Raw genomic sequence first — 16,876 nt, forward strand, 5'->3', positions numbered from 1 at the left:
CCATGGATTTAGTTATCACCTCTATTCTGATGATTTTAAAACTTCCTTATCCAGCCCTATACTTTCTGTGGCCCTCCAGTTTCATATTTCCACTCTTGAACATGTTAAACTTGATGTCCTGTAGACATCTTAAATTCAACATCTTGAAAACTGATATCATTACCTTTCTTTTTATTTTTTATTTTTTTACAGTACTCTTTACAATTTTATTTTCTAAATCACATGTAGGTCTTTCCAGGTTTTTCTGATAGCATCCTGTTCATCATAACTTTTATATACTACCTTAAACTTGACAAAGAATTTCCTCTTCTGAGGGTGTACTTTGATCTTCCTTGTCACTAAAGAAACTTTCTATAATTCTCGTTTCTTCGCTTGCTCATCTTACCATCTTTTACTTGACTTTTAACTCCCTCTTACAGTGGGGCCCTACTTCCAAGCTATACTGTCCGAAGCTTCAGAGGGTCCCAGGTGTTTCGGTTTGAGGAAGGGCAGGTTTTTCTCTAGCCTAGTCTGTTCACTGGTCTGAAGATTACCTCAAGCCAACTTGCTAATTAACCAGCCAGCAAAACTTTGTGTGCTATGTTTCTTAGTTCTGATGAGCCTGTGCCCTCTCCCTGCCCCTCCCCCCCATCACCCCCCCCCAGGCCTCCTGCCACTCAAGACTTCTTCCTGGGATGGGATAGCAGAATTCCTCCTAAGGTCTCACAGACACCCCAGTATTCCATCCCCCCTCTGGTGGCCAGCCGTTCAGCCCTCTCATCTAACCATAAGCTTGGTTCCAGAAGATTCTGGTGCTGCAGCTGATTCAGAGGCTTGGGGGTAAATTTCTCTGGGGCAGCCTGCCTGGGGATTGTGCCTACATGATCACAGGATTGGACTCTACTTGCAGCCCAACGTGGCCCCCTCTAAGCTGTCTTTGGCTGGAAAATAATCTCTGCCCGTCTTTTTGTGGGTTTTGCTCCAGGGGTTGTTTTATGGCTGTTTTTTTTTTTCAGGTATTTGTATTAGGAGCTCTGTGCGTTTAATGTCTTTCCTCTGCCATCTTGGCTCTGCCCCGATATCATTATCTTTCAGTCAATCTCAGTACCTTTCCCCCAAAAAACTTCCTCTCTTCCTAAATTCCCCATTGCTATTGAGGTTTTTTACCATCCTTCTAGTCATACAGGCTCATTACCTAGCTGTCATGCTCAACTCTTTACTTTCTCCCCTCCCTCTTATCGATATAGTGTCAAAGTCTATCAATTTTACCTTTGTACAGCTCTGTCTTTGCTTCTTCTTTCCTATAACACTCATACAGTAGGCTATCATAATGTCACACCTGGATCATTGCAAGAATCTGATGGTTCATCTCTTTGCTTCATGTTTCTCCCCACTCTAGTCTTTGCTCCATTCAGCTGTCAAAGTGATCTTCCTAAAGTGCAGGTCTGACTGTGTCAGTCTCTCCCCCGCCCCCCCACCTTATTCTTCCATTTAGTAAATTTCTATAGCTCTTTTCCCATTCCAGGATCAATTATAAAATCATCTGGCTTTTAAAGCCCTTCATAACCTTGCCTCTCCCATTTACCTTTCCACTGTCCTTATATATTAAATCTCCCAATCAGGTTTTGTGATTCAGTGACATGGACCTCCCTGTTGTTCCTTGAACAAGACACTCCATTTACTAACTCCAGATATTTTCACTGTCTGTCCCCATGCTTAGAATGCTCTTCCTCTTCAATTCCCTCCTTTTGGCTTCCCTTGCTTCCTTTTTTTTTTTGTCCATAAAAGTATTTTATTATTTTCCAGTTACATGTAGAGATAGTTTTCAACATTTGTTTTTATAAGATTTCTAGTTTCACGTTTTTTCCCTCCCTTCCCTCCCTCCCCCCTCCCCAAGACAGCAAGTAATCTGATATAGGTTGTATATGTACAATCACATTAAACATATTTCTGCATTAGTCATGCTGTGAAAGGAGAATCAGAGTAAAAAGGAAAAACCTCAAAAAATAAAATAAAATAAAAACAACAACAAAAACAATAAAAATAGTATGGTTCAATCTGCATCTAGATTCCACAGTTCTTTTTGTTTCTGGGTTTGGAGAGGATTTTCCATCGCAAGTCCTTTGGAACTATCTTGGACCATTGAATTGCTGAGAAGAATCAAGTTGATCACAGTTGATCAACCCATAATGTTGTTGATGTTGTGTACAATGTCCTCCTGGTTCTGCTCATCTCACTAAGCATCAGTTCATGCAAGTCCTTCCAGGTTTCTCTGAAATCCTCCTGCACATCGTTTTTTTATAGCACAATAGTATTCTATTACATTTATGTACCACAACTTGTTTAGCCATTCCCCTCTTGATGGGCGTCCCCTCCATTTCCAATTCCTTGCCACCACAAAAAGAGCAGCTATAAATGTTTTTGTACGTGTGGGTCCTTTCCCCTTTTTTATGATCTCTTTGGGAAAAAGACCTAATAGAGGTATTGCTAGGTCAAAGGGTATACACAGCTTTATAGCTTTTTGGGCATAGTTACAAACAACTCTCCAGAATGATTGGATCAGTTCACAGCTCCACCAACAATGCATTAATGTTCCTTTTTTGTCATTTTAGCCAATCTGATAGTTGTGAGGTGGTGTACCTCAAAATTGCTTTAATTTGCATTTCTCTAGTCAATAGTGATTTAGAGCATTTTTTCATATGGCAATAGATAACTTTGATTTCTTCATCAGAAAACTGCCTGTTCATATCCTTTGACCATTTCTCACTTGGGGAATGACTTGGTTTCCTATAAGTTTGATTTAGTTCCTGATATATTTTAGAAATGAAGCCTTTATCAGAAACACTGGCTATAAAATTTTGTTTCCCAGCTTTCTGTCTCCCTTCTAATTTTGGATGCATTGTTTCTGTTTGTACAGAAACTTTTTAATTTAATGTAATCAAAATCATCCATTTTGCATTTCATAATACTCTCTATCTCTTGTTTGGTCATAAACTGTTCTCCTTTCCAAAGATCTGAGAGGTAAATCATTCTTTCCTCTCCCAGTTTACCTATGGTATCACCTTTTATGTCTAAATCATGTACCCATTTTACCTTCCCTAGCTAGACTCTCATCTACAGGAAGCCTTTCTCTGTCCCCTTTGTTTCTTGTACATTCCCTCTGGTGATTATTTCCAATTTATTCTGTACACATGTTGTTTATAAATAGTTGTTTGCAAGTTGCCTATGAGCAACTTGAGAGGAAAAACCATATTTTTTGCTTTCTCACTCTAAAAGAGGGACCAAGATTTCCTTTCTCTCTGTGCCTTGTACCTTCCTTCTCCTGCTCATGCAGTAGGTTCCCTGAGGGAAGGTGGCAAGGGTCTAGGCTGGGCATTTTCTATTTGCCGTAAGGGACTTGCCACTGCCCCAAAGCAATGATTTCTATCTGTGTCAACAAAAGACAAGTTCTGCCTCCTGCTGCCAACCAGCTTCCCAACCAGAATGTGGAGAACCTCAGGTACAAAGAGGAGCAACCTACTCTTTGACTTCATGCCTTCCATCTCCTGCTGCACTTGCCTTTGAGGGAAGAGGAAGAGGAAAGTTGGTGAGGAATGAGATTTCTTTCTCCTTCTTTGCAAGTTTGACCTCCATTTTCTGCTGTGCCCTTTCCTTCCTAATCTCCATCCTTCAGAGAGAAGAGGAATGGTTAAGCAGGGCTTCCCATCTGACCCTTTGACCTTGTTCCTACTATCTGGTGCTGTGCTTGTCTCCAGCCTGATCTATAACCTCCATTAGTAAGAGTGTCACCCAACACTCAATGATGAACATTCTCAAACCTAGTCATATTTTTCACATCCCAGTGATTTTCTACCCTTGTTGAACATCCTTCAAACCCTATTCCTCCCCTTTCTTCCCCCCATTAACCAATTCCTTATTCCCTTTATCTCCTTCCCCAGTAAAGTTTCAACGAATCACCTCTGAGCTCTTCCACTATGCCCTGTGGAATAGACAACATATTTGCCTTCATCTTAAATCTTTTCCATTCCCATTCCTTTTATCTCCTTGCTATTACTCTTTTCTCTCCCATGATGACACAGCCTCCCTGACCATCGTTTCCAATACTGGCTATACCTTCACTCATTTCCCATGGCTCACTGGGGAGCTGGAATATTTCTTGCTCCTCATTGCCACTTTGGGGTTCTCTGCTTACCTTCATTATTCAGTAACTCCTCCTCTTCTGAAGTTCATGCTATTCATAGCATGGCTACCCATTCAAAATCCTGATAGCGATTGTCTTCAAATCCCTAGGTATTTTCCTTTCATTCTTTAATGCATTTGAGATCTGACTCACAATTTTCCTCTCCCCTGCAATGCCTATCCTCCTCCTAGGGGACTTCAACATACATATTGACTCTCCCTCAAACAGCATAACCATTCACTTCTTCAACCTACTCATTTCTCATGTGGATTACTGTGCTTCTGTTATCACCTTTAAATTTCTTGCTGTCATTTCCATTAGCTGCAGAAGCAGAGTTGCTGCTCATGATAAAGGGTCCGTTAGTGACACAAGTAGAGAAAAGCTCGTCAGATCCCCGCTTTGTACCAACTGTTATATCTGGGACAATGCCGTCCATGGCACATGAGGAGACCCGAAGGGAACGGAGTGGAGGCGCCGGAATCCTACTCATTTCTCATGACCTATTTTTCTACCCCACCTCTCTCACACACTCACACAAAGATGGCCATATCCTTGATCTTGCCATCACTCACAAATGTATGACCTCTGTGTTCAAGAATTCTGAAATCTTATTTGACCAAAGGTTTTCTACCTCTCCCTCTGCTTTCCCTTACAAAACTCTACTTTTCTTTCACACCAGAACCTGTAAGCCCTTGACCTCTCAGTTCTTTCCTAGGCCATTTCTCCTGTACTAATCACTCTTTCCTCTTTTCCCCATCTTTACTGGTGAACCAGTTCCTACACTGTCCTCCTTCCTTTAATTTCTAGCCCCCTTTCATATCACCAACTATGCCCAGCCAGTTCTCCTCACTCCAGTTCATCCTCCATTCAGTCAAAGATTTTTCTAATATGCAGGTGTGATCACATTGCCCACCTACTCAATAAACTCTAGGGGATGGACTTCTTGTGGATGGCTTAACCGGTCACTGTATCTGGATGATATATAGGTATCCCCTTTGTTTCTCAGCTGTCACTTCATCTGGAATATTAAACAACAAAGGGCCTAACCCTGGAGTTATTTCTCTCTTCCACCTGTATTCCTTGAGATGTCAGAGACTCAGCTCTTTCTCTGACCCTTTTGGTGACCCTTAGTTTTTTCCTCATCTGAATCATTGTCATCCAAGTTAATATCTAGCCCAGGAAATCTCTCTGCAACTGACTCTCTAAATCTCTTGTCTTCATTGTCTTAATAATTCCCTAATTTGCAGTGTTGATGTTGATGATTACTCTTTGTAGCTCTTTTCTTTATTGTCCCTTCTTTCTACTACTTTCTGTGGGATGGTTTTCCAAGGGTCCTCTCTTGTATGTTCCCTGAACACCAGTCTCTCTTAGTGAAACTTCTACTTTACTGAAGATATAGACAATTAACCCGATTACTGTGTCTTTTCTTAATTCAGTCTCTCAGACTTATGTGTCAAAAGGGCTTCATTTTTTGAGACCACCTAAAATACATTTCTGTGTGCTAATTTGGCTCTTGCTTCCAAATCATAAGAGAAAGGTGGGAAACCTTTGGTATCATTCTTGGCATGCATACACACATACATGCATGCATGCATGCATATATACACACACATATATGCACATATGTTAAAATGCCATATATTGACTTGATTGAACTTCTTTAAACCTCAGTGCCCTCAACATGCTCAGGATGGGCCCCCTAAAATCTGTAAGGTATGCATTGAGACATTTGTGCATTTGTGATAAAGCCAAGTTTTCCTTCAGTAGTTTTCTTTGTAAGTCTCTTCTTTGGCAAGGATGTGAGGAAAATATTTCAGAGATTCAGAAAAATATTTCACCCACTACCTCTTAACATCTGACAGAGGTTTCTGATTTCTAGTTGGGTATTCCTGTGCATCTTCTTTAGAGTGTTCTTTTACCACAGTGTACTGTATATGTTTTTCTGTTACCTTCAGAGATAAAAATTCTGTATATACAGGCTCATATGTGTTCTTGTAACTTATGGATATAAATTGGAACTTTTCTTTGAACATATTAAGTCTCATACATTTTTTGTTTGTTTTTTGTTTTTTTTGTTTTTTGAGGGGCAGTGAGGGTTTAGTGACTTGCCCAGGGTCACACACTAAGTGTCAAGTGTTTGAGGCCAGATTTGAGCTCAGGTCCTTCTGAATACAGGGCCAGTGCTTTATCCACTGTGCCACCTAGCTTTCCCCTACAATTATTTTTAATAATGATTGGTGCTTTCCTTGACTTACTCATGTTTTCAGCTTTATTTCCAGAACTAGGGCTTTTTGCTATAGCGAGACTTTTCTTTGTGATACACCTGAGCATGGTGATTAGTTGTCCTTTCTTGATATGGGCTTTTGTGTGTATCTCTACCTCCTGGGGTTAGATTTTTTTCCACCCTCCTTTCTTCCTTCTAACCTTTGACGTTGTAAGGATCTTGACAGCCCTCTCTGGAATCTTCGAACAGAATACTAGGCAACTTTAAAACTCTCAGACCTGGGATGTCCTTATCACTGCTATTAATACAGGCATTCTGTACTGATCATTGCAGCATGTCACATTTTTTTGTAGTATTTTATTTTCAAATTACATGTGAAGATTGTTTTCAACATTCATTTTTGTAAGATTTTTAGTTCCAAATTTTTTCTCCTTCCTTTCCTCCCCTTTCCCCCCCTCCTCAAGGTGCATGTCACATTTTTGGTCTATCCTATCTATGCATTTCTGACCCACTTGGAGCTTTCATAAGGGAGCTCTCTGCATTTGCATTCAAAAAGATACACATTCCCTTAGTGCTCTGCAAAGATACTGACTTCATTTCTTGAGCTCAGGTATGATTTTGTTGGCAACTCACATTACTATTACCTTTGAGATTCTTGCTTAATTTTTTGTGTATTTCTAGAGTATAAGAAGTTGCTATAGTTGCTCATTGGATTTCTCACTCATTTCAAGATCTGGTATAATTTTTAGGTTTTTGCTGGCATCTGGGTGTTAGAACTGGACCATCTGACTCAGTTCACTAGCCAACATAGACAGAAACTCCTTCTTTTTATCATTACTGAGATTTAAAAAATTATAAGCTTTTCTGCTTCTGTTCTAAATCTGTATCTGAATCAGAAACAAATAGAAACTAATTTATACGGAAATAATCTTTATCTTTTTAAGAATAAAGCCCATATCTAATTAGGCTGAAAATGTTAAGGGCACAGCATAGATGGAAATTCATTTAACTTGATCATATTTTATATCCCTTTCTTCTTTATCGACAAGAAACTGATTGTGGGTTTTTTGTATAGTTTTTGTTCTTCTCTTGTTTAAATCTTCATTTTTTCTTGTTTCCAAGATTTTAATTGGATGGAATTTCTGCCTTTCCTCTGGAATACCTACTGAAAAATTCAATTCCACAAACTTCTAATTGGGGCTGCTTATCTGCACTAAACCCAATTAGACATTGGGGTTCTAAGATAATTGTGATACAGATGATACTTTCAAGCAATAATGAGAATTGTGGTGGCAGAACAGGGAGTGGAATAAATATAGACACTATATCTAGCAAAAGTGTAAGACATCTGATGAGTGAAAGCTCACTTTCACCTGAGGGATTTGGAGATTAATGAAGGGTCCTTTTTAATTTGAGTCTTAAATGAAAGAAGGACTTTACCAGATAGAAACAGGGCCAGTCTATTCTAGTTTTAGAGAATGCATTGAACAAATGCATGAGTATAGGCAATGGCAAGTTGAGAATGGGGGTGAGGGATGAAAATATTTTAGTTTGGCTTGAATGTAAGATATATGGCCTGGATTATTATGAAATAAGATTGGATAGCTAAATTAGCGGGCTTTGAATGTTAGTATCAGGAGTTGATATTTCATCCAGATGCGAATGAGGAAACCCCTTAACTTTTTTGAGTAGAGTAGTGATAGTATCATGTGGTACATTACAATGATTTGGGCAATGGCTTATAGCATGAATTGAGTAGAGAGAGACTGGTGCCTGAAGACCAGTTAATAGGTTAATATAATAGTCAAGGCCAGAGGTAATGAAATTCTGAATTAAGATGCTGGATTTAAGAAATGATACATGTGAGAGAGAATGCAGACATACATATTACAGTCCTGGTAACTGATTATATGTTGGAATATGCTCTTGTGTTGCTGAGACCCAAACCAGTGTGGGGAACAACTGTTTGTATGTGGAATGATGCATTATTGTTGCTGAATCCCAAGCCAGGATTGAATGCCTGTTGTTTGGTTAGTGCATAGAAGGTTAGGAAGGCAAATAATGTATGACGAAGCCGGAAATGGGACCACGTGAAAAGCTTTAGAAGCTTAACAGAAGCAATAGGGAATCATTGGAGTTAACTAAGTAGGGCAATAACAAAATTAGTTTTGTGCCTAAGGAGAGTTATTCTGGCAGTTGTGTTAAAGATGAACTCGAGAGGAGAGGTTCTGAGGGAGGTCTCTGCAATGACCCAAGTGAGGAATGATATGATCTTGTATTCAAGCTTTCAGTAGAGAAAAGAGTTGGAATTCAAGAGATATACAAGTACGAAATGAAGATTTGGTTAGCAATTGTATATGTGCAGTGACTGATAGAAGGGAGCAAAGATCACACTGGGATTATTAACCCGAGAAACTGAAAAGATATTGATGCTTTTGCCAGAACTAGAGAAATGTTAGAAGGGGAGACAGTTGAGGGCTGGGATGGGGAATAAATATATGGAAATATATCTGGAATTCTTTGGGGAAAAGTATTAAAAAAGTATGCTTAAGAAGCGTACACTGATTTTTTTTAAAGGCTTCACTGGGAGGTTGTCAGTGCAGGAAGTTGAGTTTTTCCCCCTTCATTTTCTAAATTGTATTATGCAGTTACTGTATATCTTTCAGTTAATTTCTTGGAATTTTTCTTATTAGTTGGAATATGTTAAAAAGAAACAACAAAATTTGGTCTCTTAAATTCCCTACTCTGATTAAAAGATATGTTTTTGGTTTTTCTTTGTAATAAGCATACTACTTTGATGACCTGGGTCATCAAATGGGTCCCCCATTTTCTGCTCATTTTATAACTGTCATAGTTGATTCTTCATTTTAGTATTTTTAACCGAAGGTGGTAAATTGATTTGGCAAAAATGCATCTGTTTTCTCTCGTTACCTGATAACTTCTTAATGACGACTAACAGCTTATGTGAAAGGAAGGCTATTAACATTAATGGATAGAAGGATAGCTGATACGGCATGGGGAAGGTTAAGGACAACCAGGAAAGTTTTGGCAAGTGTGCTTGTGACAGGCGGGCTTAAGGACCATGATAGTGTTTCACTGATGTCATAATGGATTGAGCTACCTTCTTTGTCTTTCTTACTGTCCTTCTTTCTCACAGAGTTTTTTCCAGGCTTTCACAGTCCTGTCAAAGACAAATGATGGAGAAGTGTCTCTAATATTGACTCAGTTTGTGAGCTACCCTCAATTTACCTTATGATCAAACTAGGTTTCCTTTTTTGTAAATGCTTGTGAAAACCAGCTCCCTGTTTTTAACCTTATCATCTCTTGTACAGACTTGGGAGAGAGGGTTTTTTTCTGACTTCTAGGTTGTCTGATGTTTTCTATTCTGCCTTGAATACACACCCGTCATTAGCTTTACAAGCCAAGGAGAAGTAAATGCTATCAACTTGCTATCTAGTGTACTGAGACTTCTCAGCATAGTATGTGTAAACTGTTAAATATTTTTAGATTGTGTATTTCTTAAAAGTAATGCCCAGAGGTCTCTGAATACCCACATAATGTTGGAAATATAATTTGATTCTAAAACACAACCACTAACTTTCTATAGATGTAAGTAAGAAGATTCCCCATGGAATAATGTAAGCATTAAATAGGAGAGCTAGTGTAGTATAGAGGGAAGAGCCCTAGACCTGGCATTTGAGGAGGCTGCTTTGCGGGTTCTTGGCTTGGTCAGTTCAGCGTGTGGCAAGTCACTTCCAGTCTTTCTTTCTCTGTTTCTGTCTCCATAAAAAGAGGAGCTTGGACTAGACAATCTTAAAGGTTTCTTCCAGGTCCAAATTCTATGATTAAAAATAAGTGAATTGCTCTTATAGCTACCACTCTTTCCCTATTCCACACTTCCCAAAATAATGTTTTGATATTCTATCCTCTAAGTTGATGAGTCGGTAGTTTATCAGACTTCTTTCTCTGACTAGTGGATCCTTAGAGACTGTTCACTGATGGTGAACTGAGGGCAAGGGAATAGTCCCTTGTGACCTCATAACCTTTTAATGACAACAGCCTGTGAGAAGAATGCTTATAGCTACTTATTAATAGAGTAATACTTTGATTCAAATATGGTATTTCTTTTCTTTGAAACTACAAATGCCCCTCAAGTAGAACAAACCTTGGGCTTATGAGATGCCCCACTCAGCCCTCTTTCTCCTCCAAAGGAGGCCTGTCCGTCATGCATATTAGTCTCTCAGCATCTGGTGCTTTGCATTGGTGCATGACTTTGCCTCTTGTGTGCTTCACTTGTTTAATTATATTCCCATTCGTTGGCATGGGAGCATGAAACAAGAAGCTCAGGGGCAAATGGGGAGGTTATACAACTAAAGACTTGAAAACCAAGAGGCATTCCTTTGATAAAGGAATGGCTCCTTCGTGTAAGTGGGAGCACCTCCATTAGCATTAATGGAGTAAGTACATCAGCCAAGGCATCTCAGAGGTTAATCACGCTTCCTGGCTGGCCTTTGCCGTCAATACTGTGTGGCGCCTAATTCTGTTGCTCCTTCAGAGGCTTTCCTGACAGCACACTAACAGACTCTGTGTAAGTCATTTCTTATGAATTATTGAAACAAACGTTTGGCTGCTAATTGATGAACACTAATGTGTTTTCTAATCACTGCAGTTTGAGTTTTTAGCACTAAACAAAACAGTTACAATTGATTTGTGGCTTTTCTTGGGTTTCAGTCTGCTGCAGACTGTGCCTTTGTATTTGAATTCAGCAGACAGCTTTGCTGGTCATTTTAGTTAAGTATTTATTAGGACGCAGTATTATGGTTCTTTAGTTGTCCCCTTCCCCCCTCCATAAATCTAAAAGACAGTCGAGGAGTGACTATTTAGCTTCCTATCCATTCTTATAAAGTATGACCAATACTGAATCCATCCTAGGACAAGTGGCCTGCTTGCATATTCAACCAAATGGGAATCACAAGTAGTAAAGAAACTTGTTGGGTTGATGAGAGAGATGAGCCCTTCCAAACATTTCTGAGGCTCTTCTTTATCTTTTACAAATTACTTAGCCTTTTATATGTTGTAGCTTGTTTATGAAGCATCCTGTATCTCTCCAGTGAGTGTTTTCATATGACTATAAAGAATTCTAATTTAATATCTATGCAATTACATACAACAAGATTTAGTTGTTTTTACGTTTGCTTTAAGTGGAAAAGGACCAATTCAGAATTTTTGAAAATATCCCATGATATTTAAGCAAAATAGTATTTTAGAAACAAATTGAAGTATTTTTTGCTGCCATGTAGGGTAGGAGCTTTAAGGCTAATTTTTTCTAATACTCCATTTACCAGTTATTAGCCGTTTAGTGGGAGATGGCATGTTCATCATGCCAGATCTTAGTGGTTAGGATACGATATTACAAGACACAGTAAATTTCAGCTATGTTGAAAAGAGCAGTTCCAACTGCTTGGCAAAATTACCAATGTAATTTGACCTGATTTAACTAGAGGACAGAATTATGAGTAGAATATTTCAACAGGAGAGTGGCATATCATGCTGTCCATGTTTTTTTAATTAGGATATTTCTTTGAAAGTATGCATTTTAAGGAAGGAGAAAAGAATTATCTGTATTTCTCAGTGTATTCATAAACAGACATATGCTAGAACATTTCACATTCATATACCAAGGCAACATTGTGTAGTGGAAGGTAGTGTGATGTTATGACAGTTGAAAAATTGCTATATTTGAAGTCCCTAGATCCGCCTTTTACTACTAATGTCAGTTCTCCCTGGGCCTCAGTTTATAAAATTAAGGCATTAGACTAGGGTACCTTTTGTAATATACTCTCAAGAGGAGAAAAAATATTTCCTGAGTTTTCATCTCTTTCCTACCATCCCCCTTGTCGGCTGAGAGAACATTTACCAACCTTTGCTTTCATACTCACCCAATTTACTAAATCTGAAAATCATGTTAAAAGGTGCTGGATCAGCCTTAATGAGATTTCTTTTTCATTAAAGTCATGAAAAAAGTAGCTTCTAGGTTTTTAGAGGCTACTTCAAATCTGTGAAAAGAAATGGCATAGGGTGTGCCTACAGTAGGCATTTGCATGGGGAATCAGAGTACCATCCTTTTTACTTTTCATTGCTGTAGACCCTGAAAACTGGACTGACCATGGTTGGGAAGGTCGTTACCCAGCTGACTGGCACCCTGCCTTCGGGCGTAACTGAGGAGGATGTTGCCATCCCCAGCAGTACTCGCCGAAGTCCTCTGGTCCCAGGAATCATCACAGTCATCGACACAGAGACGGTTGGAGAAGGACAGGTGAGCAGAGGCTCTGGTGCATGCAGCAAGCAGAGATTGTTTTCTGGGTTTCTGCTTCTTGCAGGGATTGCCTTGCTTTTATCTTACTTCATCGCAATGGGGAGTGTCTTTGTGTCTGCCAGGTCAGCAGCATCTGCATGTTCGCTCTGCGGCCTGCGTGGTGAAGCGTCATTGAGGATCCAGCTGAGCCAACATGTATACAGCCCTTAATGCTCATTTACATGACATTTTGACAACATCGAGTGTGAACTGTCAGTTGTGCTTTCCTCACACTTGCTCAACATTGACACTGATTTATGCTGACCAGTGGTGGTGTTGCTCTGATTACAGTTATTAATGCAAAGTGTAGCAACAAACTCTGACTGGGATTTAGAATCTTGGTGAACTGTTTGATATGGTGTAATGAAGGAGTAATTAGGAGTCCGTTGTAACTTGAGTGAGCTGGAATATTTGTGAAATAAATTTGAGTGGACAAGGGTGGTGCTTGGCATGTTGAAAACAGCTATAAATCCTGTTTCTGGTAATCCATTTACTTTAGGAAGAAAAAAGGAAACCTTCTAAATGAATGTATAAACCTTCTATCTCAACCTCACATTTAGAATTCTCTATTAGATAAGTAAAAAGCTTCAGTGATTCAAATATTATAACTTTAATTTTTTGGCCTTGGAATTGGTCCTTTCTTTCTTTGCTTAGTAGTATTTTACAAATATTTTCTATTGTTTGCTGTTGGCTTATTTTAAAAATTGGATTGTAAACTTCTGTAAAAATGTGTTGGATGTTGAGTTTCCTTATTTAAATATTTCCTTATTGAAATATAAATATAATAGGAACAGAAAAGGAGTTCAGAATTTCAGAATCAATGGCATGATTTTGTTCCTGTTTTATTTTAGAAATGCTAACAATATAAATCCATTTTTTTCAAACTGCACTGGTGTCAAGATAGGTGAGTTTATGGACCTGAGAAATGATGACTTTTCTAGGATTTCATGAAACCTTCTTTATGTTGTCTTATGTAATATTTAACTAGGCACTGATTTTTAGCACAGATTTGAAACATGAGATAAATAATTTCATTTCTAAGACAGATTTTTTTTTAATAAGAGCACTAATCACCAGGAACAAACACACCTTAATATGGGAATTTTTTTGTTCTGTGTTAGAGAATATCATTGGCCCATGTAGTATGTCCATATGATGAATAATCCCAACCATTGTTAGCAAGTTAAAATGTTTTCTTAGGATAAACACTGGGATTCAAGATAGTCATTATTTTAAAATAATATTGCCCCAGAAATAAATATGGGTATAATTTTTATGACCTCAATTTGCAGTACACTTTCTGAGGACATGGCAATTGAAAATCATCAAGGCTTAAATTTGATCTTATTTCATTCTTCATTTTGCAACAGAGACTGAATAAACATGAGCCTTATAAATGGGTTCTTTCAGTACAACAAAGAATTTTTATATATTAATAATTTTAATAGAATGTTTCTAAAATTCTGCAAGAAAAAAACTCATTTTCCCTTTCCATCAGTTTGTGAATGTTTCTATTAAAATGCAATATAAAATTAACTCATTCTATGAGATATGAGATCAACACAGATGGAATTAAAATTGTTTTAGCTTTATGCCATGCATATGTTCATTTCCTTCTTCAGAAAATACCATTTAAAAAGTATCGGGGGCTTTAAAGTATTAGCCCCAAATATCAAATGTTCCTTGGGAAAATATGCTTTTAGTATATTGTGGTAGACATCTTGGTGAAATATGGCATATGGCAGCTGCTTAGGCGTGAGTTCCTGCATTAACAAACAGTGGCACTTTGAGAAAGTTTGAACTATAGTGTAGTGAAAAGAGAAAGGTTTCAGAATTCTGAGCCAGTGGATCTGGCTGTCATATTTTATTTTAAAACAGAATAAAAATAATTTTCCCGAACCCCAAGTAACTTTGTGGTAAACCAAAATATGTTAACAAGGCTCATGTGCTTGTTTAAATGTCCCTTTAATGAAGTGTTAGCAAACTTTTCAGTTGGCCTTAATGGCTATTTATTTAGACCTGTTAATTAGCTGAAATGGATAGAAATAAACCCATACAGATGTTCCCCTTTTAAAAATTGGAATTAAATGCATAAACTTTAAGTGGTTTATGAGTTTTAAAGAAAAAATATTTGCTTTTGACCTTTGATTCTTGATTCTTAATTAATTCATCACTAGGCCACCCACATTTAGTTTCTAGTAATGACCCTCAACACTAGGCAGTTTTGTGACTACAAATGAGTCTGTTAAACATCTAACATTTGTTGACAGAGAGATAGGTGGTCATTTAAAAGCAGAAAATTTGATCTTTAATGTTTTTGATGAAACAGAAAGGTGAAAAATGGCATATTAATTAAGTGTTCTCATATTATCTGAAGTACAGAAAAAATATAGGAAGAAAATGAATAAACCGTTACTGTGTCAAAGTATAGCATTTTGGCCCTTATTTGTTTTCAGATGTGATTGGATTTTTTCCTGTTCCTTATTAACTTTTTATTACATTAAAAAGGAATTCTCTGGGGTTTGGTAGAGGAGGTGGAGTTTTGAGGGAAAAGGAGGGAAGAAGGAAGAACTGTAGACCTCTGTCATTTCAAAGGTTCATTTCCATTTAGTTAGGAATTAAATGATAACAATTGAACCAAATAAAGATGCTTATCAAGAAGTAGGAATCATAGCAATGTTAGCTTTTCAAATGTCAAAAGCTAAACGATGTTCAACCCCAACAAGTTGCCATATGTTTAATTCTTATTTTAAAAAAGGTAGTACTTTTTTATCCATGGTTAATGATATATGTTCTAAAATATTGAGTTATTTTCATTCTATTGCCATGTTGGAAATCTTTGGGCAAAATTAGGTTTATATCTACGTGTATTACAGAATAATTCTTTGTTTTTTAAAAAAGCGACAGGATTCCCTCAGAGCATAATTTTGTCTGCCTTTCTTTTATTGAAGGGAATCTGTTTTTTGTCAAGAAGACATTTTTGTCTCAGATAAATAGTTCAGTCTGAGCACAAGGCTGTTTTGAGTTTATGCTGGATTCTATTAAAAGGAGTGCAGTAGTTAATGTTGTAGATTTATCACTTTTAGCCCCTTTCCACTGATGTTTGACCTTAGCTATAATGTTTTTTTCTTCCTCATACATCTTGGGAACTGGAACTGACAATGCATTGGTTTTTGCTGTTTAAGTCCATGGAGCCTTTGATAAAGATATTTTCATGTTTACAGTAGAGTGGTATAAAATCTGATTCGTCGTCTTTCTGATGCTAATCTGATTTGTTTGATTTTTGGATGATGTGACCCTCCTTTAGTAACTGCATTAAGGACAAAAGCAATTTGATTGAATTTGTACCCATTTTTATTCATGTCACTTTCATGTTTTATAGACCTGGATAAGTTAAGTGGTGTAATTTACCATTAAGTATTGTTATAATTGCTCTCATAATTGCTTTTGACTACTGGTCAACAGCCTTGATCTCTCGCAAAATGAAGAAAAATATATTTTTGGAAGATAAAAAATGTAATCCACCCCTTACCCGGAAAATAAGTGCTGGTTTTGATAACAAGTTTAGTGATCCCCTAGGTGTTTTGTCAGTCTCTCTATTCAGATGATAAAGACTGGCTTATCCATCTTGTATCAATTATGGTGTTCTGTTGAACTTTAATACAGTCAAGTTGATAATGCTTGCTCATTGGGTGAGTGTGCTCAGTTAAGTGGTGAGTAGAGACTGGTCTTTTGGAAAATTGTATTTTGCTGTCTGGTGGTGCTGACATCCTGGCAGTTCAGACAGGCTGAGAAGTGATTCTGTGGACCCTCCCCAAAAGAGCTCGTTGTAATATGAAATTACCTCTCTTTTAGTTGGTTGTGAAACCTATTGAGAGGATATTGAAAAAGAATCCCCTTCCTGTGTGACGACTCAGTGGCCTGCAGGAAACCCAAACTCATCTGTATTTTTACCATCTGGCTTCATGGTTCTTATACTGACATGAAATATAGCATCTAGATTACTGTGTTAGAAAGAGAAGAAAATAAAGGTCTACCACAAGGGCTACCAGTTCACCAACTTTCTGAATGCCTGTTGCTGTTTGCTTACTAACAAGGGAAATCAACAGTATTGCCTACTTGAACATCTCTGGAAGAT

The 16,876-nt window shown here is 37.8% G+C and overlaps 1 protein-coding gene across 1 annotated transcript in view; it reads left to right on the forward strand.

The window, feature by feature from the left end:
- Window positions 1–16,876, forward strand: part of BCAS3 (BCAS3 microtubule associated cell migration factor) — a 789,343-nt gene that overhangs the window by 214,733 nt on the left and 557,734 nt on the right. The window contains exon 13 of the mRNA XM_044003231.1: window positions 12,529–12,699. Coding sequence (XP_043859166.1) covers window positions 12,529–12,699 — 171 coding nt within the window. The remainder of the gene's footprint in view (window positions 1–12,528; window positions 12,700–16,876) is intronic.

This window comes from Dromiciops gliroides, chromosome 4, assembly GCF_019393635.1.
Source record: "Dromiciops gliroides isolate mDroGli1 chromosome 4, mDroGli1.pri, whole genome shotgun sequence".
Lineage (NCBI taxonomy): Eukaryota > Metazoa > Chordata > Mammalia > Microbiotheria > Microbiotheriidae > Dromiciops > Dromiciops gliroides.